The 23,529-nt window shown below is 40.0% G+C and overlaps 1 protein-coding gene across 6 annotated transcripts in view; it reads right to left on the reverse strand.

Annotated features, from left to right (window-relative positions):
- The window catches only part of LOC131071412 (uncharacterized), a 370,752-nt gene that overhangs the window by 236,573 nt on the left and 110,650 nt on the right, over positions 1-23,529 (reverse strand). For 5 of the 6 annotated variants that reach the window (XM_059207322.1, XM_059207320.1, XM_059207319.1 and 2 more), the window contains exons 5-7: positions 5,775-6,728; positions 1,336-1,750; positions 779-1,248 (exon numbers count right to left, since the gene is read on the reverse strand). In XM_059207322.1, the coding sequence (XP_059063305.1) occupies positions 779-1,248; positions 1,336-1,750; positions 5,775-6,728 (1,839 nt within the window). The remainder of the gene's footprint in view (positions 1-778; positions 1,249-1,335; positions 1,751-5,774; positions 6,729-23,529) is intronic. The other variant, XM_059207323.1, reaches the window with a different exon arrangement.

The following is a 23,529-nucleotide window of genomic DNA, read 5'->3' on the forward strand; positions in this document are numbered from 1 at the left end:
AATCATCCTCAAGAATTTGTATGTCTACCTGCCCAATTTATTTGATTGTGGAAGGACTTCATTTTCCTTTTGTGATGCAACATCCTCAAGTTGCTTTTCTTGTTGATCGATAGTCCCCTACAAAGCTTTTCCAAACTCCTCAAATTTGTGTAACTCGTCTGTTTGTTTTGTTCCTGAAAAATCAAGCTAAACCAATGGTTGCATTATGTGAAAAACGAGCTTACTACTGTGCATAAATACTTATCACAATGATGAAGCACTACAGTGACACTGTAACAGCACTCTAACAGTATAGTAGTGGCACTTTAACATTGTTTTAGTAGCACTGTACCAGCACTATACCAAACTGAAACTTGTCAGAGTCACTCAAGGATTCAAGCTCCCAAGATCACCTACAAAACCAAAATAACCTTCTAAAAGAGAGAAAAGAAAGAGCATTCAACCTAAACTTAAACCTATTAGTTAGATTAAATGTAACTTTACCAAAAAGTTACACCAACACTAAAAGAATAAAATCAGTATTCATGTAAACCTAGCTACTAAAAAACATCATTGTATAGGCTGTGTAACCTGCCTTTATTGGGAAACTGGTTTAATGTGAATTTACAATAGACATTCCTAATGTGTATTTCTTTTCAAACGTTTAAATGAAAACTGCCTTGTTAATGGCTTTTTAATATTTACTGACTAATATGACATTCATTTCTTTCAGTCAGTATCATAAATCTTGTCATATACATGACCGGCAGAGGAATCTAAAGGAGAAGTAAAAACATACCAAAATTTCTGACGTAGTAAATGCTAAATTAACACCAGATATGGAAGCTTGACCATCCCATGCATCCCTGCGATATCCTACTGAGACATGCATAATGCTAAGTGATGCAGTCATGCATTCCAGAATACAGCAATCTTTGCCTGCGTTATTATGATTTCTTGAGGTGGATTCCCTTCTGGACTGTGTCTCCTGGACAGATTCTTCTTTATAACTATTTGATGCATTTCTGCCTGACAGAGTCATAGATGAAGAAGGCAATTCAAGGTTATCTGATTTTTGTTCATCATCTGAAAATGAAGCTAATGAAGTGGAAACAAAATGAGGATTGTAGTCTGCCTTTTCCTTTCCTTTTGTAACCTTTTTACGGGTACGTAGACCAATTATCATTAAACGAGAAAGATCAAATGAAATTTTTTCAAATTCAATATTAGTTTTCAAATCCATCTCCAGAAGAACTCCTTGTGCCCCATCTACACAGACAACACCACAATCCCAGACAGTGAGTATTAAAACATCGAAATGTAAAATCCCCTTGAATCAATTTAGATTATATTTACCTGAAGCATCGACATGAGCCAAAACCAGTGAAAATTGTTGAACTCTGAATGATAATGTTCCAACAAATGGCTTCTTTGGATTCACTCCATGCATGCCAGAGGTCAGTTGAAAGCTCTTCTGTGATGAAAAGTGGGGAAGAGACAATGACCTTTTTCTGTTCCATGATGCCTTAGAGGTGCTCTGTAGTGATGAAACATGGGAAAAAGATGATGATCTTTGTGCACGCCGTAATGGTGCATGCAAGGTGCCCTCTTCAAGAACCATTGTCTTGCCAGGAGCTTCACAAGTAATTACATTTAGTTTCTCAAATGAAGACATGAAGGCTGAATAAATACCCTCCAGGAAAACCAAATATGCTCTATAAGACCGGATGAGAATAGAGAAAGGTCTTGTTTGAAGAACAAAACTGCCTCCCTGCCAATACAGGTTCCAAATTAAAATATTTAGCCTTCACATCAAATGATGTATTCTAGTTAACCATAGTATATTCCAGGAGACTAGAACATAAGTTAGCATTGGCCAGAGGTAGTGTAAGAAAACAATTTTCCAAAGTAATTCAACTGTTCAGAACCTGCCAGCAATTGATCACCAAGAACTTCAACCAAGCCATTTTAGTTTTTGCAGTACATCAAAACTTTACTAAGGTAAAAAAAAAATCCATAATGGGGGACCAATAAAATATATCTCTACTCTTAGTAAATAAGGATTGAAATGCAGAGTTTCTGTAAAAACTGTGCATTTTGATTTCATCACTCCATGATCCACCACCAAGATGAGAAAAAAGAACAAAAATTTAGTATAAGTACAATATAAAGCACTAAGCGAATCCTTGGAGACATTGAAACCAAAGAAGAAGGGAGACCAGGAGTTATTGATTAGCAAAGCTGAATTTCAAACCTCAGACATAGCTAACTGATATATGAAACCTTGTGATAAATGAGACTTTATTACAAAATAATCACATTGAATTATAATCTTGAAAATGAAAATGATAAGATCAATTTTGTAATAATGAAAAATAAAATAATATGATGTTAAAATCATAGTTGAAAGACTCAGACTCAGCAATATTTCAGCAATTTTATAGAACATTTTACATAAATGTTTAAAAATATTCTTCAAAAACACACATATTACTAAATTTGTTGACCATATTACGAATGTCCATCATATATGAATCAAAATTAGAATTTAATACATACCATAGATCAAAAAACAAGTTCAACTTCAAATGAGTTATAATGCCACTTCCACTAGTTGTGCCATATGTAGAAGTTGCCTCATCTAAAGAGATTTTTGGCAAGTTGTGCAATAATAACATCTAAGTAGGCACATTCAAGAGTTATATCCCAATTCCCCAGCACCCCCTCATTGTAATCAAGTATTTTAGTTAACAGATTCAATAACTAATGGGGATTTAGGAATAGAGACCAATGATGCTGAGGGGTAGTGCCCCTCATGGGGGTCTAGGGGTAACACCCCCGGCGTGGTAAAGGGGCAGTGCCCCTTGTGAGGTTTTGGGGACAATGCCCCAAATGGGGTTAAGGGGCAGAGCCCCCAACACACTCCCTATCCTAATATAGGGGGGAGTCAAGAGGCAGAGCCCCCACTGCCAAGCCAAAATTAAGGCCTTTGAAACCTTTACCACCAATAAAAATCACGTTTTTTAACTGCAAGCAAGAAAAATAAATTATATGGATTTGGACAAGTTTTTAATACAAAACTCGCGATTTTTTGAATTTACTTGGGAGTTTTTAATACGCATACACATACACATACACATACACACACATACACATACACATACACACACACACACATACACATACACATATACATATACATATGCATGCACACACACACACACACCCATACACACACACATACATACGCATGTGTCTATGTATGTGTATGCATGTGTCTATGTATGTGTATATGTATGTACACATACATATACACATAAACATACACATACGCATACATATACATATACACATACACACACGTACACATACACACACACATACACATACACATACACATATACATATGCATGCACACACACACACGCACACCCATACACACACACATACATACGCATGTGTCTATGTATGTGTGTGTGTAGTACTGAGTACATACATACATACACACACACACACACATACACATACTCATACACACATACACCTATACATACACACATATATATCTCTACACACGCACACGCACACACACATATATATATCAATTGTACTAGGATTCAAATACGAAAGTATATTGTAATTGTGAATAAGAATAATAAAACAATAAATATATAGCTGTATTAATAATATTGTTCATGATAAACACATTCTAATGCAAAAATTATACTATTATTTGAACAAAACTCTTGTTATTAAAAATATAATCAAAGATCTCATTATATTTAAGATTAAAAAGTAATTGCTATGTCAAATGATATTACATGAGCCGTTTTGGAGCTAACATTAGTTTTCTATTGTTTAAATTTCCTATTAGCTCATAACGAAAGATGAATGTAAAAAGAATATTAGTATTTATATTGAACTAAATCTATAAAATTATAAATAAAGTAAAATTGATAAAAATGTTAATATAAATATAAAATAACATATAATGTTACACTAACAAGATAATCAAAGCCGCACTCATTGTCAAAACTAAAAAGTTTATAATAAAATGTGTGTATATGTGTCTATATACAAAGGTTTGTGACAAAAACCCGTGATTCAAAGAAGGTTTAAAATCAAGCTTTCCTGCTCTTTTATAAATTTGCTGAATATAAGCCCCTTTTTTCTTTATGGGAGAGGGAGCCGTTTGACCCTCACTTGACCAATCAAAAAATATTGTTTCATTGGTATCCCAAGAAAAAAGATATCTTACTTGCAATTTCAAATGTTTAAAGCACTGAATCTAGTTTATTGCTACTCATGAAATGTTATGATACCAATATGATTTTTATGATTTATTTGCAATATCTTAAGCTTAACTGAATCGTCTTCTTTACTCCTTGCCAAGTCAGTTGTACCTTTATTGCATATTTTTTTAATTAACATAATTGTTATACTTTCCAATAGTTTAAAAAAGCATTAGGTTGGTGTACTGGAAAGAAATATAGCATGACCCCAATTACAATTACAAATTTACAACCATGTATGTGTTCAAGTGACAATTCATGGCAGGCCACCCAATGAATTGTTACGAATTTGGTGGTTTGTGGCTTCTCCTCCATATTGAGAACTTAGAAGTATTTACCAAAGAAGCGAAAAATTGCAAATTTATTGTGATACATTGTAGCTCAGTCTGCAGGCCAATTAAATGGATTAAAAGAATGCAGGTTTTGTAGTTTCTTGGTCAAACTCATTTTGACCCAATAAATTTTAGAATCATAATTTTTATTATTTATTTGCAATATCTTAAGCTTAACTGAATTATCTTCTTTACTCCTTGCCAAGTCAGCTGTACCTTTATTGCATATTTCTCTATTAACATAATTGTTCTACGTTCCAATAGTTTAAAAAAGCATTAGGTTGTTATACTGGAAAGAAATATATCAAGAACCAAATTACGATTACAACCATGTACGTGTACAAGTGACAATTCATGGCAGGCCACCCAATGAATTGTTAGAAATATTGGTAGTCCGTGGTTTCTCCCCCATATTTATAGCTTAAGAGTATTTACCAACTAAGCGAAAATTGCAAATTTATTGTGATACATTGTAGCTCGGTCTTCAGGCCAATTAAACGGATTTAAAAAATGCAGGTTTGGTAGTTTCTCGGTCAAACTCATTTTAACCCAATAAATCATAGAATCACAATTATTTGCAATTCAATCACAAGTTTATCAGTTTATTAAGCATTTTTTCCTTTTTTTTTATTCTGCTGCAGCTGTTTGGAATATTTAAGAGAAATTTTGACATAACCTCAATATTTTTTTCCCTATTCCTAATCCATTTTTATTCCCCATTCCTAATCTAGTTTTTTCCTGATTAATTAAAAAAATAATTTTTCCATTTACCAATTTATTCCCAGGAAAGATTTTTGCCACTACGATTTTATCATCTCCTCCATATTAATAAGTATTTCATCAATTTCCCCAACTGAAGCATTCAAATATGTTTTTCAAAGCATTAGAAAGAAAGAAAATACATTAATGTCCAGAAATGATCAAAACTAGATCAACAGGACTGGAACACATAACAAGTACAATAGTAAAGAACCAAGGCAACGAAACGGTCCTGCAGACAAAAAGCAAACACAAACTGGGGCTAACCTAAAAAAGGGAAAACCCCCAGGCAAGAACAATAAAAGAGGAAGGGAAGAGCTCACACTGAATTATTAACTTTTATGATGTCATTTCTGTGGTATAATTGACAATCACACAAAAAGTTAACCTAATAAAAATTAAAGTGAATTACCTGCACATTGCCTGAGAAAGATTTAAATCCTTCTTCAACTGCAAATAAAGCACACAGACGTCTACCTCCAGATATTTTTTTATTTGCTTCTGAAATGAGCGTTTCAAGGGAACTGTCTGTGACTGAGCATTCACTGAGGTCAACTTCAAATAGAAGCCAACTTCTTGACACTGAAGATGAAAGGTCCCCAGCAAGGTTTTCTGGTATATTTCTTCGTTTTGGAGACTTCTGCTGGATTTCATCTAGTTGCATTTTATAACTTTCATGAGGCAGTGCACAACAAGCACTTCCCAATGTCATTTGTGATACCATACTACTGCCAGTGCCAGCTGTATTTCTGGTGGTCACTTCTTGAAAAATATGACCATAAACATGCAAGCCAACACATAAACTGAACGTGCAATTACAAAAATTTATTTCCGTCAAAACCCTGGGATGTGTTCCAGTAGTTTCCTCCACTGGTCTAAATTTGAACTCTTTGATTTTGTTTTGTAAATTTCTGTAATTTCTGGTTATACTGTCACTGACATAGGCATGAATCTTAGACAATCTCAAAGAAAACAGACTTTGCTTGCTACCTACCCAAGAAAACTCCATAACAAATTTTTGGACGGAAAGATTTATGTCTATGTTCGGCAAAGCAAGCTTTCTCCAAATGTCATCCATCTTGGACTTTCCCTTTCTTCTTGCATACTTTGTCACATACCCAGACGCACCTACTTCTTTCCAACTGTGTGGAGAAAAATATCCCCTAGAACCTTCAAAACAGAGATCCACTGTTTCTAAATCAAATGTTGAAACAACTTTAAAGCTCGTAAACAGTAGCTTGCTTCCAGAATAATCAGAATTGTGACTGAGTTTAATATCTCTGCAGAGTTCTTGTTGAGGAGATTTATCCCTTCCAGCAAATTGATTAAAAGTATCCAACATGCTGCCAGTATAGTCTTCAAAAATCTACAACATAAATTAATAACATTTGCTCTGTTATTCGTATTACAATTTATAGCAATGGCAATAAAATCTTGAATATCAATATGCAACAAAATTTTGAATATCAATATAATGGTAATAAAAACTTGATTACTTGTACACACTTTAATTAAATGGTCAACTGGTATGAGCATGGGTGATAGGAATTGGAGCTTCCATAATGTAGCCCCAGGTTAAAATCCAAGTAGGCATGATGAAGTGTTAAATTGGGTAAAATAACACAATCAACTCACTGGGTGCAGCATACCCCAACAAGAGAGTCCGAGAGTAAATTCCAACTATATTTGATGAAAGAGATATCCATTGGTCACGGAAACAAAGCAAAAGGTTTATCCCAGAATGAGGGATTTAACAGAATTTTAAAAATGCACAATTTATCTAAATGATGCACTTTGTATGAATCTAATATTTAACATATCTTGTTTCTACTTTAAATCTGAATATATAGCCAGCCAAACTTGTTCACTACTCCATACCCTAAAAGGCAGGAATGAAGACACCAAGATTTGTAAGAGAGCTTTTAAAATTAACAGTATAAGTATTTGGCATCAATGTTTTAGATTATGCTCAGTGATCCATCATCAATATGAGGAAAAGATGAAATCCATTGCAGATAAGTCTTGCTAAATAGTTGGTGAGGGCAAGGGGAGTGGACAGACTGCAGGAAACAAGAGGATTAGGAGAGGATAGAATGATAAACCAATAATAAGAAAACAAAATTAAAAGCAAGAAAGTTAAATAAGCAAATTAATGTATACAAAATTAATAGTACTATGATTAATATTGAGCATTTACAGATAGGCGAAGATAAGACAAAAAGTAGTATAAACTATAAAGTTAAAAATAATAACAAAAAGGCAATAAAAAAGACTATAATACAAAATTACAAATATTAATAAGAAACTCATATGGTGATAAAAATACAAAAAACAATAACCAGGGCAATGCAAAAACTAAAACTAAAATAAACGATAACAAAGATATCAAACTATAAACAAAATTACTAAACTATAAGAATAAAATATGATATAATCTCAAATTAATAATAATATACTAACAACTAATCAAACAAAAAAGGGAAAATAAACAAAAATTCTCTTTGATGTATCCCAAATACTTAACATATTAATATATGTGAAGTTATAAAATATATTAAACTAAGTTAATATATAATAATAAATAAACTATCAAAGAGAAAAACACATGTTAGTAAAAACTAAAAGTCCTAGGGAGCTTAAAAATGGCAAAGAAAAGAAACCAAGGAAGGATATCAACCACGTGGTCAACCAAAAAAACAATGAAAACGTATGAAAGAAGAAACCATGAAGACCAAAAACAAAACAAGAAGGTTATGAAAAAATGAGAAAAGGAGAGAAAAAAGGGGCTATAGAAAACAAAAGAGGACATGAGGCCTCAAAAGGAAAAGGATAAAGAAAAGGAGAAAAGTAAGATGAAGCAAGACAAAAGCAGTCTAGGAAGAACGGGTTGGAAGTAATAGGGCCCCAGAAGCAAAAAAAGGGCCAAGGAGAAGAAAGGAAGAAGCACAAGCAACAAGAAGCATGAAACAAATGAAAGGGAGGTGTAAAAGCGAAAGATAAGAAAGGTTGAGCTGGAAAGAGTGACAACTTATAAAAGGTTAATTTTATCAAATTTCCACTATCCATAACTGAATCACTTAGCTGCTTTTGGATTTGATTGTGTGTATCTTTTTTGCATCAACGTTTCGGATCACACTCTGTGATCCATCATCAAGATAAAAGAGAGTGTCAAAAGATGTAAAAATGGATCACAGAGTGTGATCCAAAACGTTGATGCAAAAAAGATACACACAATCAAATCCTGAAGCAGCTAAGTGATTCAACTTATAAAAGGACTAATTATACAAGATTTCCCAAATATTTCATGTAAATTTTGTGTCCATATAGTTCATAATGTTCTTACATATTTTTACATGAATAATTTGGTATCAACTTCAAGTATTGGTATTAAGCTGAATTTATTCATTTCCATAATTGTATCCACTAAAGCCATTATTTGGTTATAATTTGGAGGTTCAGGGTAAGTGAGTGACAAAGTCCTTGATATATTTCCCACATTTTATCAGGAACCGGCAAGTAAATAGGTTTATTGCAAAAGGCACTATCAAGATTTGTTAACCACTTTGGGATTAACTGTACCGTGTTCTAGTCCCACCTCATCCCAATTATATTATATCAAGGCACTAACAAGGCATATATTGCAACTAAAAAGGTATATATTATATCCTTTATTTTCTTTAAGTATACACCTTTCAAGCAAATAAAGGCTAATGGCATGTATAGTTTTTTATTATATAAGTTGGGAAAGGGTCCCAATCCCTTGCACAGCAAAAAAGTTCATTGAGACATCAAAGACAAAACAGAGACAACCAAAAGGAGCTGTCTTATCAAGCCACACCTAGAGCTAAACAGAATGCACAACAAAATAAACGGAGACGCAACAGACTAACAGCACAGAACAGAGCAAAGAACAGAAATCAAATCTTCTGACTAGCAACCAGTGTCTCCCAATCAGTAGTCAAAGAATGTAGAGTGTCTTTCCATTCTGTAGCACTAAGAGTCTTTTGTTCCTTCTTCTTCATCTTTTTCTTTGCTTCTTCCTTTTCCTCCTTATGCTTTCATATTTTGATTTCAGCTTGCAATGTGATGACACTGGAGACAGTTTTTTTAATTATCATTAGTCACATTCATCAGGTTGTTCATAGCTTTCTCAGTTTTAATATTATCTTATACATGTCCCATCTTTCGCTGCAACAATCACGCCTTTTGTTTTGTCCTGCATCTGTTTGAAGCAATTCACTGTCTTTGAGACCCTCAAGGGTAGCGTAGATATCAGCAACATTTTCATAGTCAAGAGGCTCCATGTCATCCCCCTTCATTAGGTGAAAGAAATTTTCCAAAACTGTAAAGGCTCACACAATTATCGGCAGTTTCAAATGCAGATCAAGGGACTTTGGTTGACCCTCAACTTATACTAGATGAAGTCAATGGCAATTCTGATGGGATATATCAACTTATTAAGTATCAACCTAGTTTTAGTGAGGTAGTGAATGATCTGGTCAGCCGTGCACTTGATGTCTACATGTGTTCAAAGGATTAGAAGGTTACAAAAGAGCATTAAAAAGAAAAGAAAAAAGAAAATGACAAGAAAGTATGAACAGGGATACCAATGGAGGAAAAATATTCGCAAGAGAGAACGACTTCTTTTACAAGGAGATTTTGCCTAAAACTATGTCCTTGCTAAAAAAAATGGTATGGATGAAGAATTGTTCGCTAAAGACAGGCATACTATTATACTACATACAAGGGAAAATTACAATATCATATGTACCCTAATGGAGATAAGGGAACAAAAACATTCGATAGTCATGCTCCAAACCCTATTGAAATTTAGGAAAATCTCAGCTACATAAGGAATTATTATGAGTCAAATTGTTTTTAGTCTTCATTAGAGGGTTCAGTTGTAGTACCATCTCATGACAAGACTAAAGAAATCTATTCTAATCAAGTATCTCAGTCGCTATCTTCTTTGGACATGGAGTGTCTAATGCAAGAAGTTGAAATTTCCCTCAAAAATGTTCATATGGGGTCACAATGAAAAGACAAACATAATCTTCTCTGAGGATGACTCGACTACAATGCTTCTTGACATGCACATCATTAAAGAGGTATGCATCAAAATTTCAGCAAACTCCAAAGAGCCTAAAATGCTTAATCATGAAATATCAAGAATGTCAATATGTGATGAGAAGCCCAAGCAAAAGTCTTCCATCGTTAAAAAAGATTCACAACAAAATTGTGTTTCTAGAAGATATAGTTAGCAAATATGGATAGATCTCACTCGTATTGAAATCTTTCATATTTACTTTGAGTCACTAAGCAATGACCGATTCTCATGTATGTACTCATTGTACAAACACCAACATGAGTTTCTCACAATTTCCAAGTTTATTTGCCATCATGGTTTTATTAGCAACTTGTAAATACGAGTAGCTACTCTTGTCAACCCATAAATAGTTTTGTATCAAGTTTTGTTTCCCTCACCCACAACTTGTAACTGAGCATTTTTGTTGCGTATGGGTGTCAAGATTGTATTTTGTGTTATATTGTTATGCATTTATTTATTTTGTGACATGTCTTTAGAGTTAAGGTAGAATTACCTTAAGCTTAGATGATTTAGGAATTTTAATGTCCCCATTTTTGGTTTCTCTTCCATTGCAGTTGACATTGACCTTTTGGGTGTATGTCAATTTGATCAAAGTGGTTATTTGATGTACCAGTGAGCTTATTTGACACTTTCAGATATTATTTTCGGCTTCCAATGTGCTCTCCAACATTCTTGGATAGAGCGTCTATTTTTAGTAAGTCACGCGATCAGGTTCAATTCCCATTATTCTTCCAATGCAGTCAATTTTTTATTCCAATGTTTTTTTAGCATTTCTACAACTCCAGTGTAATATTGAGTTATATTTTAATCATTTTCACCAAGGGCTCTATTTTAATTAAATTATTTTAATGGGCACCTTAGTGTTATAGCTCATTGGAGCAGGGATGGAAAATTTTAAATGTTGGGATGATGATAAAGTGTTTTTATGTGTCAAGAATAATTAAATAATGAATTAAATCACATTTCAGGGATATAAGGCTTATTTAATTAAAACAATCATTTTATATCAAGTTTTTGTAAAGTTCTAAAAAAACTTATAAAAAGGTATTTGAGAGCTCATTTCGTATTATGCAATTTATTCTATTCTCTTTGATTGAAACCCTTGTTGTTCTGGAGATTGAACTCAATTCATCTCCGTCTCTAGAGTATGAAAACCCTTTAGAGAAGATCAGTTTCAGTGGTGAAAGATTCATCCCTAGCTGGTGATTTGGCAGTCACTCAGATTTTACAATTGTATTCAACAATTGAGGCAATTTAGGAAATTTGTAAAGTCTTATTCTATGAAAAATTTCAGCATTTAAAGATATTGAAGCGTTTGTTAGGAAATTTATATCTAGACGCCATCCTATGAAATAAGACTTTGCTAGATGAGTTAGGGTTCATTGAAGGTGTTAAATATTTTTTGGTATTGGGCGATTGAGATTGAAGACCTTTTGGGATTTAAGTTGGACACCCTATAATGATTATGGGTTGGTATTGAAATGAAGGGTGATTTATCAAAGCATTGCTAGTTTCCTTGGATGCCATGACTGAAAGATATTGAGGCGTGATTTGGCATTAACTGGAGAACCAGCTGGGCATTTAAGTATATCACCTCTAGCCGAGTTCATTTGTATCTGCTATACTTTCTAAAACTGCAGTGTGGGAATAAGACTAATGCTGATACATGGAGGTTGTGTTGCTGGTTAGTTGTGGAGATGCTGAAGAAGACTTGGCGACTGGAAACAACCCTCCGGCGTGCTTCTTTATTCATATCAAGCTTCACTCCTGTGATGATATACTTGCTTGGAGGTTTGAATAGCCTGCATGCTGGATAAGTTCATTTCTGGTGCACACACACTCAGGCGTGACATTAGCAGTTAAGTAGAGCTCTTGAGAAGAGATATTGCAGCCACATTTTCCTTCAGATTGTGCCGCTGCATTTAAGGGGGCAGACTGGAATTTATTCAGTCCAAAGATGTGGTCTTAGGGACTGTTTTTATCAGCCACTAAGAAGATTGTGACTTGGGCGTTTGGAAATTCCAGCTAGCTGGGTCACTGTTTGATTTCTGTGCAAGCTAATATTGTATTTGTGAAGACATTTATGAGGTCAGAAATAATATCTACTTCCTTAGATCTGAGTTAAAAGCATTATTCAAACAATTCTGTAATCTTATCTGGATATCAGGAGTTAACTATCTTTTAGTTGTTGAAATACTGTTTGTATTTTTATGTATGTTTTGAATGGCAATGAGACCTAGTAATACCTACACTGCAAGCGAACTTGAATAAAACCCTACAAACTTTATAACTTGAAAACTGTTCACAAAAAGGGAAAAAAATTGAAGAGGGTTATTACAGGAATTGTTTGATTCTATGCCCCACTAATAAGACACCGGTATACTAAACAAGCCAAAGATTCTAAGTTCTATGGCCCAAATATATGTCAATCCAATTGTTGTACCCATACAACATGTTTTCATAATGAGTAATCTCCCAAATCAAATCCTTATTTGTGCCTCACCTTGTGAATCATTATAAAATCCATGTCTTCCTCCACCATGAATATTCTATTTGTCATTTCTAGACTTCTAGTTGATGTCTTTGCAGGGCCAACAAAAGGTTTCCAACACATTAAGCAATGTGAATATTGGAGCTTGGATGAGGAAGTAAAGGCAATAAGGCATGGGAAACTAAGTTACGGGTTCCGGTTCGGGCTCAGGTTCAAGCACACAAACCCGGTTCGTGGGTTCGGGCGAAAAAAAATTTCCCCTTTGGGTTCGTGGGTCAAGATCGTCTGTACATGTATATATAAACCTGATTTACCGATTCAGGTTTGGGCTCGGATTCGGGCACGCGAACCCGGTTCGTGGGTTCGAGCAAAATGTTTTTGCCCTTTGGGTTTGTGGGTCAGGGTCGTTCATATATATATATACAAAAATGTAAAGAAATATACAAAATTATAAAACTAAATACATTTGATAGTATGATACTTCATTATTGATCAATGCCAAATGCCAATTGATAGTTCAGAATTGAATTGGAAGATGGAACAATGCAAAATGGTAGAAGAAAAACAATTAATAGTATGCTACTTCATCATTGATCAATGCGTGAGGAAAACCCAACAATAGAAGGGGTGCTTTTAGGGACATTTTAGAGTTTTTGGATGCAAAAAAAGGTCAAAACTGTCTGTATTTGTTATGTTTTGGTGCTCAATGCCTTTGGATACGCCCGAGTTCATACTTGGCAAACCCAAACCCCTGAGCATGCACCCAGGGCAAACCTAGACGAACCCCCTGACGAACCCAAACCCAAGTGAACCCAGTTCGGGTGCATAGACCAAAATAGGCAAACTCAGTAACTTAGATGGGAAATAGCACATCCAATGTAATAGGACACACCTAGAAAAAGGAGGATAACTTTTAGGAGTTGTTCAATTTCAGTTTTCAACTTTCATTTCCATTATATGCAAAATACCAAAAAAATCAGAAATTGCAAAAACGCAAAAAAAAACAAAAAAAACTGCCAAATAAATATCAAGATCAGGGTGGGATATTACAATTTTATCCTAAAAGTCTTCATAGAACCGAAATTCCTTAAAGTATTCACAGTCCTAAGTTTCCCTTTTGTCTTCCATGGTCTGAGTTTATCTCAAATGCATCAATGTCCTAAACTTACTCCAAGGTTCGAGTTCTAGGTCTGCTCCAAGGATCCAAGTTTCCAGATTGCCTTCTTAGGTCCAGGTTCTCAAGAAAACTTTCCTTGAAACATTCCCTTGACTGAATTTGTAAGAAGCTAAGTGCCAAAATGCCTTTCTCAATCTGAGTTTCAACACTATCAAATAGTTTCCAAATGTCAAAATTTCCTAAAGGCACTCTCAGAACCAAGTCTCCAAGAGGTCGTCCTAAGTCTGTATGTCAAAGTAGAAAGCCCAAGATGTCCACCTAGACCCGAGTTTGTAATTTCAAATGATGAGTTTAGGGCCACTGTTCCATTTCCAAATCACAGTCTGAATTTTGAGCAGAAGTTCAAAATAACCTTCTAAGATCCAAAATCCTAGTAGCAGTCCTAAAATCGAATTTCATAATGCAAAAGGACAAACAATTCCAAACTGAGAAGTAGGAAGGATTTGGAGAAAATCTATTTTATGTTCCTAAGTCCAAGCTTCAACCCAAACTTCCATTTTTTTGTCCTAAGCCCGAGTTTGGGAAGAAATTGTCAACCACCATCCTACAACCGATACTCTAATATGCATTCCTAAAACCGAGTTTGAGCAAGCATTCATTTTGGCCCTCCAAGGTCTGAGTTTTCTTAGTGGCACTCCTAAGAACTGGAAATCCCAAGGATGTTCCAAAGTCCGAGTTTGACAGTAGGCTTGTCAAGTCTAATCAAAGAATCGAAATGCTCTTCCAAGTGCCAAGTAAAGTGACACGTCTCCAAAATCCAAAATTCCTAAATATGATTCCAAGATCTAAATTGTAATGTCCCTTCCTTAGACCTCTCAGATTTTTGGTGGAGGTTGGCCTACTATTGGGTCCCGTAGGTCAACAAGGTGGTTTGGGACCCAACCCAGGGTTGTGGGATTCAGTTTGGGAGCTTCACAAGTCTTCTAGTTTGGTATTTGGCAGTTATATCTCTGATTAAAATTGAAATTCTAATGTTGGCCTTATGTGAATAGTGAAAAATGAATAGTAACTGATAAACATAAAGATGAATAGTGAAAAGAGCACCCCATCCTAGCAATTCAAGTTGTTTTAAAAAGGGGGCCAAACTTTCAATGAGAAAATAGACCCTCAAGGTTATTTTAAGTTTTAAAAGGCCAAATAGTAACTCCCAAATAGGGCGAACTTCTTGGGAGCTCATAAAAAGCAATTTTCATATCATTTGCTCTCATTCTTATGCCTCTATTTTCAAATCAGCAGCTTGCATGAGGGTTTCAACAGCTTGGGACTTCAACTTCTGGAAAAATTGAGGGATTTGGACAAAACCCATCTCTCCGGGTGACAATTTCCATCAGTATTCAGCTTCAATGTGCTTGTGGCAGCCTTCTTTGGGGATTTTTAAGCAGTTCTATCAGTTTGAGGGCAGGTTTTCTACAATCAGTTGTAGGGCAGACCTTCTAGAGGTCATTACCATCTATTTCCAGCTCAATTCCAGCTAGATGCTCTGTTTCGAGAAGAACGGCATCAAACCCTAGGGTGTAATTAGGGGTCTTGCAATTATTGGAGCTGATTTCTATATTTCTATTGGCTGAAAATTTATATCAGACTTATGGGATCATGATTATGGTTCTACATTGTTTACCTCACTGGGTAAACAGGAAGAATACAGAAATCGAACAACAATGTACAATGCAAATGTAAAAGAAGTACCAGAATAAGCTTTCCATTAATGTCAAAGGATGTTCATATTATATCCGTCGTCAACATTACATATCCCAACACCCGGAGGTGGTACAATATATGACAGCCGAAGGGGTGCGACACAACCGTCGCGACTCCAACTACCTACCCGTCGGCTAACTAACTATTGATAATTAACATTACTAACTATACACTTTTCCCGATAACATCATCCCCCCCAAAAAAAGAAGTCGTCTCCGACGACTAACAACAAAATGGAGACAATGTAATATAAGTATACAACCAAGATAAAGTCAAGGAGGGGGCTGAGGAAGCGTCCCTAAAGTGGAAGGGTGAGATGCGGGTGTGTGGGCCGCCAGGCGGGCGCGGAGCTCATAGACCTGCTGGGTGCGTGCTGCCACATCCCGCTCTGCTACCAACACCTTCTCTAAGGCAGTCTTCACCATAAGCGCAGCCTCCAGTAGCTCCTTCTCCTTGGTATCGGCCGACTCTGTCATGCGAACCAACTGGGCCTGAACAACATCTAACTCCTGCTGGACGAGACTCCGTGCACTCTACTCCTCCGAAAGGCGGGTGTCCACTGCAACCTTCGCTGCGCGGGCTGTCTCAAGCTGTGCTACCAACTCTGATCTCTCGGCTGCCCACGAGGCTTGTTGCCTGGCCATGTCTTGCTCTAACTCAACTCGAGCAGCCTCGTGAACCGCAAACTCATGCTGTGTCTGGCATAAGGCAGAGTAGGCCTCCCTGTAAACCTGCTCAATCTCCCGGACGAGAGTCGTCACCCTACTCTCCACGACGGGCTGAGGCACATGCCAAGCCTCCAACATCGCATCCGTCTGGGTAACTGGCCACCCTCGCGCCTCAAAACATGAGGTGAAAGCTGTTGAACAGCCGTCTCGCATAAACTGGAGGACCTGCTCTAATTCCTCCACAGCCTGCTGTAGAGCCCGTGTCTGAGCCGCGGCCACCACTCGCCGACCCCTCGTCACCATATCTGCCAGATAAACCTCAATATCCTCTCCATCTAGCCCCGATGTAGGTACAGGAAGCCCACGTGGTAACTCAAAAGTCTCCTCAACCACACCTGCTCCATCCAGCTGGCACAATGGTGTCTCCCCCGCCCCCTCAAGTGTAGCAGTTGCTTGCTCTGGGCCGGTAGGAACACCCTCTCCAGTGACCTGTCCCTCTGCTGGTGCCTGCGTCTCCGCCGAGGAATCCTCCAGATCCACCACCTCAGTGGGAGGCTCTCGCCGAGGTGAGAGTACAGCTGCTCCTACGGGTGGCATCACTGTCATCTGGAATCTCCGGGTCAGCCAACTCCCCATAGCCGCCACCGATGGAGCTGCACTCAACACCTTCGACCCTCTCTCCCCCTCGGAAACATGTCCCGCGATGGGCTCCTCCAACAAGGAGGCAGCAACCGTCACCACTGCATCGGATCCCACAACATCCAGTCGCACCTGAGGCTCCGTCTCAACCATCTCCTCTACCACGCCTCCCTGCGGTGGACCACTCGACTCCGTCGGAGTCGGTCTTGCGGCTGGTGCACGAGCCTGCTGCGGTGATGCCGCCGGCTGCATGGGACCGAGTGCAATGGGCGTGCGGCTCTGCCCAAATGCCGGAATCGAAGTACTGCCGACTGAGGACCCCACAAGTGTGCCAAGTGGAAGTGTGGGTGGTGCAAACAACACTCGCTCTCCGGCGGGCTCCATCCTCACCTCGTCTGTGGCCCGACTACTACTGTCATCCTCATCCTCCGAATCCTCGGAATCCTCTGCACTGCTAGAAGTTTCTCGCCCACTATCCGGTTCTGCTGCGGTGGTCTCTAATACCCGTTTCCGCTTCGCGGAAGAGTGTCCAATATCCAGGTGTCGCCAATGCATGATAGGAGGCTCACCCTCCGCCAAAGGTCCCTGTGGCCGTACCTCCAACTCAGCCTCTGGCACTGCTTCCCGCGTAGCCTCCAAGAACAGTCCAATGGCATAGTGGGGCATGTAAAACGTGCGCTGCTCCATCATCAAGAATGCACACATCCGCTCTGATAACAAGGTAGCCCAATCATACACGACTCCGTTCATCAACCTGTTCATCAATACGATCCGTGGTAGAGCGATGTCTGATGCCCTACCCGATCCTGTCAATCTGCTTTTGATGACGTCCATAATGCATCGCCAATGACCCTCTGCGACAAAGGACATACGCATCCCACGACCCTTCGTGGCGTCTACGATGCTCGCCAACTCTGCTGGGGTCAAGTCTCGGGACACTCGCGTAATCCAATGTTCCTTTTCTTCCCGTGTCATCTTCTTTGGCTTCAAGTCCACTTTCTTGCCATGTATGCCTGGGATGCCAAATACTCTGGTGAAATCTGCAGGTTTGAAAGATATGGTGATATCCTTCCCAAGGTACTCAAATGTGCTCGTCCGTGAGTGGCTATCAAAGGTATCAACCATATATCGCAATGCTCCCACGTACTCGCGAATGGCGAACACAGGCATCCGGATAGCCCATTCTACCCCTGCTCTGCGAAGACTTGTCTTCACCAAATTATCATCCGGCGTTTCTTGCCACCATTTCCGACATTCCACCCCATTCAATCCCTCAAAGGTGATATTCTGTGAAGTGGAGGTGTTCTTCCCTCGTGCAGTGGGCTGCTGTGGTGTCTTTTTCTTCTGCCTGGCTTCCATTGTGCCACCTGCTATTCGAACACCTGAAGGAAGAATACGTGCATCCGGCTTCCTATGGCTGCTATCCTGCAACTGTTTTTTCCAGTTTCTTTTTCCCGCAGACTCCATTGACCACTTCTTGATTTTCCCTTGTCGAACGGAAAGCACCTAACTACCTCCTCGCAGATAGGCCGTACGACGGTAATCCCCAACTACCTCCGGCTAGTAAAAAGATGACAAAAAAATCCTCTTGTCCACCTCCCGCACTACACCGTACGGTAACTTCTTGTCCGCCTAGATTTGAACACCGCACGATAGCTCAAAGCAGTTTGTTCTGTCATCAACTTGGTAGAAGCATGGCAGAAACCCTTCCCAAATGTTCTTTTTGTTTCCTTCGTGCGGTAGCTTTTCGTGCGGTAGCTTTTTGTCTCCCACGCCTTTTATCTCCCACGGCCTTCGGTTTCCACCGCACGGTGGCTTCCCTCTTTCTCCCCTTCGGCTGCTTCTTTTTCTTCGGTGAGTTTGATGGACAGAACCCCCAAATTTCAGAGACTTTTGGACAGTGCAATTGCTTGTCTTCCAGCAGAACCGGCACAGGGGAATCGTTTGGTGGTGGTGGCGCTTGAACCGGTGGTGCGGGAAAGTTTCAGACTTTATGCCCAAATTCGGGCTTGCATTGCAACTCTGGTTAACAAATTCTTCGATTCTGAGCGTTCACTCTGCATTTCGGCTTTTGAAATCTATAAAAAAACGGCTTTTCAGAGCCACCAGCTCGCCGCCTTTTATGAATCTTGGATGAAATTGGGGGCATGTCGGATTTCAGAGTATCCCACTGTGGAAAGAATCTCTGATGAGGAGCTGGATTCGTGGGAAGAATTGCTGAGCACAGAGGCGCTCTGCATTGAACCAGAAAGGGAATTTTGCGGCTATAATGATTCCTTATGCTCTCCCAGTCCGGTATACAGTCTGCCGTTAAATGAAGCTCAGAGAAACGATTGTAATAAAGAATTGATATTGTTTGATGCGCCCATTTTGGGTCTGGAAACGAAGATAACCAACGATTGGGAGGAGTTCGATTCTCCTAAGGTAAGGCAGGAGGAGACTGTAAATTCTGAGTCTTGGGAGCTCGCTCTGGATATTTCGGCTGCTTTTTATCTCCTTCGGCATGTGCGGCTTTCCCTTCGGTAGGTGGCTTTATGCGGTGTGTTTTATCCCTTCGTGTGCGGCTTCGTGCGTTGTCCTTGGTTCGTCTTGTGCGGCGTTTGTAATAACCTTTTTATTTGTGCGGCTTTGCGGCTCCACCGCACGGTGGCTTCCACCGTCGGTGGTCCCACCGTGCGGTGGTCCCACCGTCGATAGTTTCCACCGCACGATGGGTTCCACCTTCGGTGGTGCCACCGCACGATGGCTTCCACCATCGGTGGTCCCACCGTCGGTGGCTTCCACCGCACGGTGGGTTCCACATTCGGTGGTGCCACTGCACGGTGGTGTCCACCGTTGGTGGTGCCACCGCACGGTGGTATCCACTACGTGGCCACCGTACGATGGTTTTTCCTTCATTTTTTCTTTTCTTTTTTTCAATTTCTTCTTTTTTTCTTTTTTTTTTTCCTTTTTTTTCAATTTTTCTTTTATATATTTTTTTCAAATTTTCATATATATATATTTTTTTTCGAATTTTCTAATTTATTTTTTTCATTTTCTTTTATTATCTGACTGCGCCTCCTGTCGGGCTGCTCCTGCACGCTTCCAGCCTCTGGTGATACACTTTCAGTTTTGACCCGTTGACGCCCTCTAGAATTTCCTGTCCGTCGAGGGTCGAGAGCTTGACGGATCCATTCGCTGCGACCTCTCGGATCCTGTAAGGACCTAGCCACTTCACTCTGAACTTGCCGGGTTTAATCTCGTTTCGTCCGTTATACTTTAGGACTAATTGGCCCGGCGTGAACCTCGCCCGCCGAATGTGTTGGTCATGCCAGTATTTTCTGCGTTGCTGGGCCACGTCTGTCACCCATTGTGCCATCGTCCGTCTTTCATCCAACTTATTTAAGGCGTATAGTCTCTCTCGAAGGCTTTCCATGTCGCCTAGCTTGTTGTCAATAGCGATTCTGAGACTTGGCACCATGAATTCCACCGGTACCACAGCCTCCTGGCCGTACATCAATTGGAAAGGTGTCTGCCCGGTGGTTACTTTGTAAGTTGTGCGGTACGCCCAAAGTACCGAAGGCAGACGCTCTTCCCAGTCTTCTTTTTCCACCCCACAGGACTTATAAATTATCGACACGATGATTTTGTTGGTTCCTCAGCCTGACCGTTTGCCCTGGGATAGTACGGACTTGATAGAGAATGAAAAATTTTGAACTCGGTTGTCAGTAGTCGAATAATATGATTTACAAAGTGCCCCCCTCTATCACTTGTCAGTTGAATAGGTATTCCGTACCGGGTGATAATCTGTTCATAAATGAATTTCGCCGTACTGACGGCGGAGTTGTCTGCCAAAGCCCTCGCTTCGACCCATTTGGTCAAATATTCTGTCGCCACGACAATGTATCTACATCGTCGAGCGCGACTTGGTTTCAATGGACCAACGAAGTCTAACCCCCATCTTTCGAACAACTCTTGAGCATGCGACGGGTTATGAAATCTCTCTTTAACGGTCGCCCAGCACGCTGACATGTATCACAACTTGTCACCCATTCTCTGGCGTCATTATGCAGTGTCGGCCACCACAAGCCAGCTAGGAGGACCTTCCTTGCTGTCGTATCCGATCCCATGTGTCCTCCAGCGGCCCCTTCATGGGCTTCTCTCAATACTCCTGGGATTTCCTCTTCCAAGACGCATCGTCGTAGGATCTGGTCAGGTCCCATTTTGTAGAGAAGGCCATTTATAAGTTGGAATGTTCGGCTTCTTAATACAAGTTTCCGTCTTTCGCCTGCTGACATTTCCTTGGGAAATTTTGACGTTGACAGGTATTCACCCACACTCGTGTACCAATGAGGAAGGATGGCAATGCGAAAAAGATGGGCGTCCGGGAAATCCTCGCTAACGCCTTCGGCCGGCTCTCCAGACTTGATCCGTGATAGCTGGTCGGCTATGACATGGCTCCTGCCAGGTCTGACAATGATGTTGAACGTAAATTCTTGTAACAGTAACAGCCATCGACTAATCCGCCCCTGGATGATTGGCTTGTTCACCAAATACATCAATGCCTGGTGATCCACATAAAATGTGAATGGTGTCGCCAATAGGTAATGTCGGAATTTTTGGACGGAGTATACCATGCCGAGGGCTTCTCTCTCCGTCGTGCTGTAGTTCCTCTCCGCGTTTGACAAGAGTCGACTTGCAAAATATACTGGGTGGTCCAGCCCGTGGCTGCCGACCTGTGCCAGGGTGGCCCCTATGGCGAAGTTGGATGCGTCGACATGTACATGGAACTCTTTGTCCCAGTCCGGGTATGTCAAGATTGGCGCACCCACCAACCGTGACTTTAACTCTTGAAAAGCCTCTTCTTGGGCCGTCCCCCAGACGTACGGCTCCCCCCTTCGTGTCAGCCTATCAAGTGGGTATGATACTTGGGCAAAGTTCTTAATAAACCGCATATAATACCCGATGTGTCCAAGAAATGACTTGACGCCAGTGACATCGTCGGGCACCTCCATCTCCACAATGACCCGTATTTTGTCAGGGTCCGTCTTCAGTCCAGCCTTGCAGACGATGTGCCCTAGTAACTTGCCCTGAGGCACCATAAATCTGCATTTCTTGGGATTTAGGGCGAGGCGGGCTCGTCGGCATCTCTCCATGCATTCGCCAAGTGCGGCCAGATGTGCCTCCTCCGTGCTGTAAATGGACCAATCATCCAAGAATGCTTTGAAGTTTCCTACGGACATTTTATCGAAGATATGGAGGATTATCCATTGAAAGGTAGCTGGCACGTTGCACAACCCGAATGGCATCCGGTTGTATGCATAGATGCCATCTTCTACGACAAAGGTGGTCTTCAATTTGTCCTCCTCTGCAATGGAAATTTGATTATATCCGGAGAATCCATCCATAAATGAATAAATTTCGTGACCCGCGACTTCCTCGAGGATGGTGTCTGTGAATGGTATGGGAAATGGATCTTTAATTGTGACAGCATTCAAACACCTGAAGTCTACACAGATTCTTATCTGATCGGCCTCCTTTTTCAAGGATATCACAATGGGTGATACCCATTCACTCGTCTGGACCTTGAAGATAATCCCTGATTCAAGCATGCGGTCAATTTCGTTATTTACCCTGGCCGCATAATTTTTGTTCATCCTGTATGGCCTCTTCCGTACGGGCACGGCTCCGGGAACCAGAGGGATCCGATGTACACAAAGTTCTTGTGGTACCCCCTTGAGGTCCTTATATGTCCAAGCGAACACATCCTTGTATTCTGTGAAGATTTTGAACGCCGCCGTCTTTAAGACCGGATTCCAGTCATCGCCGACCAGAATATTTTTCTGTTCTGAAGTTTCTCCGAGGTTTGTAACTTGAAGTGCGGATTCTTCGTATCTTATGGGCTTACTTTTGTCAAACTGGTGCGCTGGTGCGTCATCCATAGGGACATCCCCTTCCTTGTATTGTCCGTATTCTGGCGGAAACTCGTTCATGTCAGGTCCTTCAATCCCCAACATATTGCACCCGTACAATAATTCATAGTCTTCCATTTGCCAATGGAAGAGCCCTCTTAAAGAATCCGTCTCATCCTCAGAACAGGCTTGAATTCCTAAGATGCCTTCCTCATCTGGTTCCCTGCCCTCTTTTCCTTCGTCGGTATCGTCTCCGTCGGACTTTGACTCTGACGCCAACTCTTCACTGACCAGTTGAGTTTTGAGGTCAATGGTATACCTTCGGCAAGCCTTTTCCATGGACAAGGTGTTCTTCTTCCAATTGTGGTTTGCTTTGGCCGCCACCAACCAGCCTCTGCCGAGGATGGCGTCGTACCCCTTCTTCTTCAATGGGATGACCACAAAATTCAAGACGAACGGTTGTGTTCCGATCGTCACTGGTTGCGCCATGAGTGTG

Source organism: Cryptomeria japonica, chromosome 6 (assembly GCF_030272615.1).
Source record: "Cryptomeria japonica chromosome 6, Sugi_1.0, whole genome shotgun sequence".
In the NCBI taxonomy this organism is placed as follows: Eukaryota; Viridiplantae; Streptophyta; class Pinopsida; order Cupressales; family Cupressaceae; genus Cryptomeria; species Cryptomeria japonica.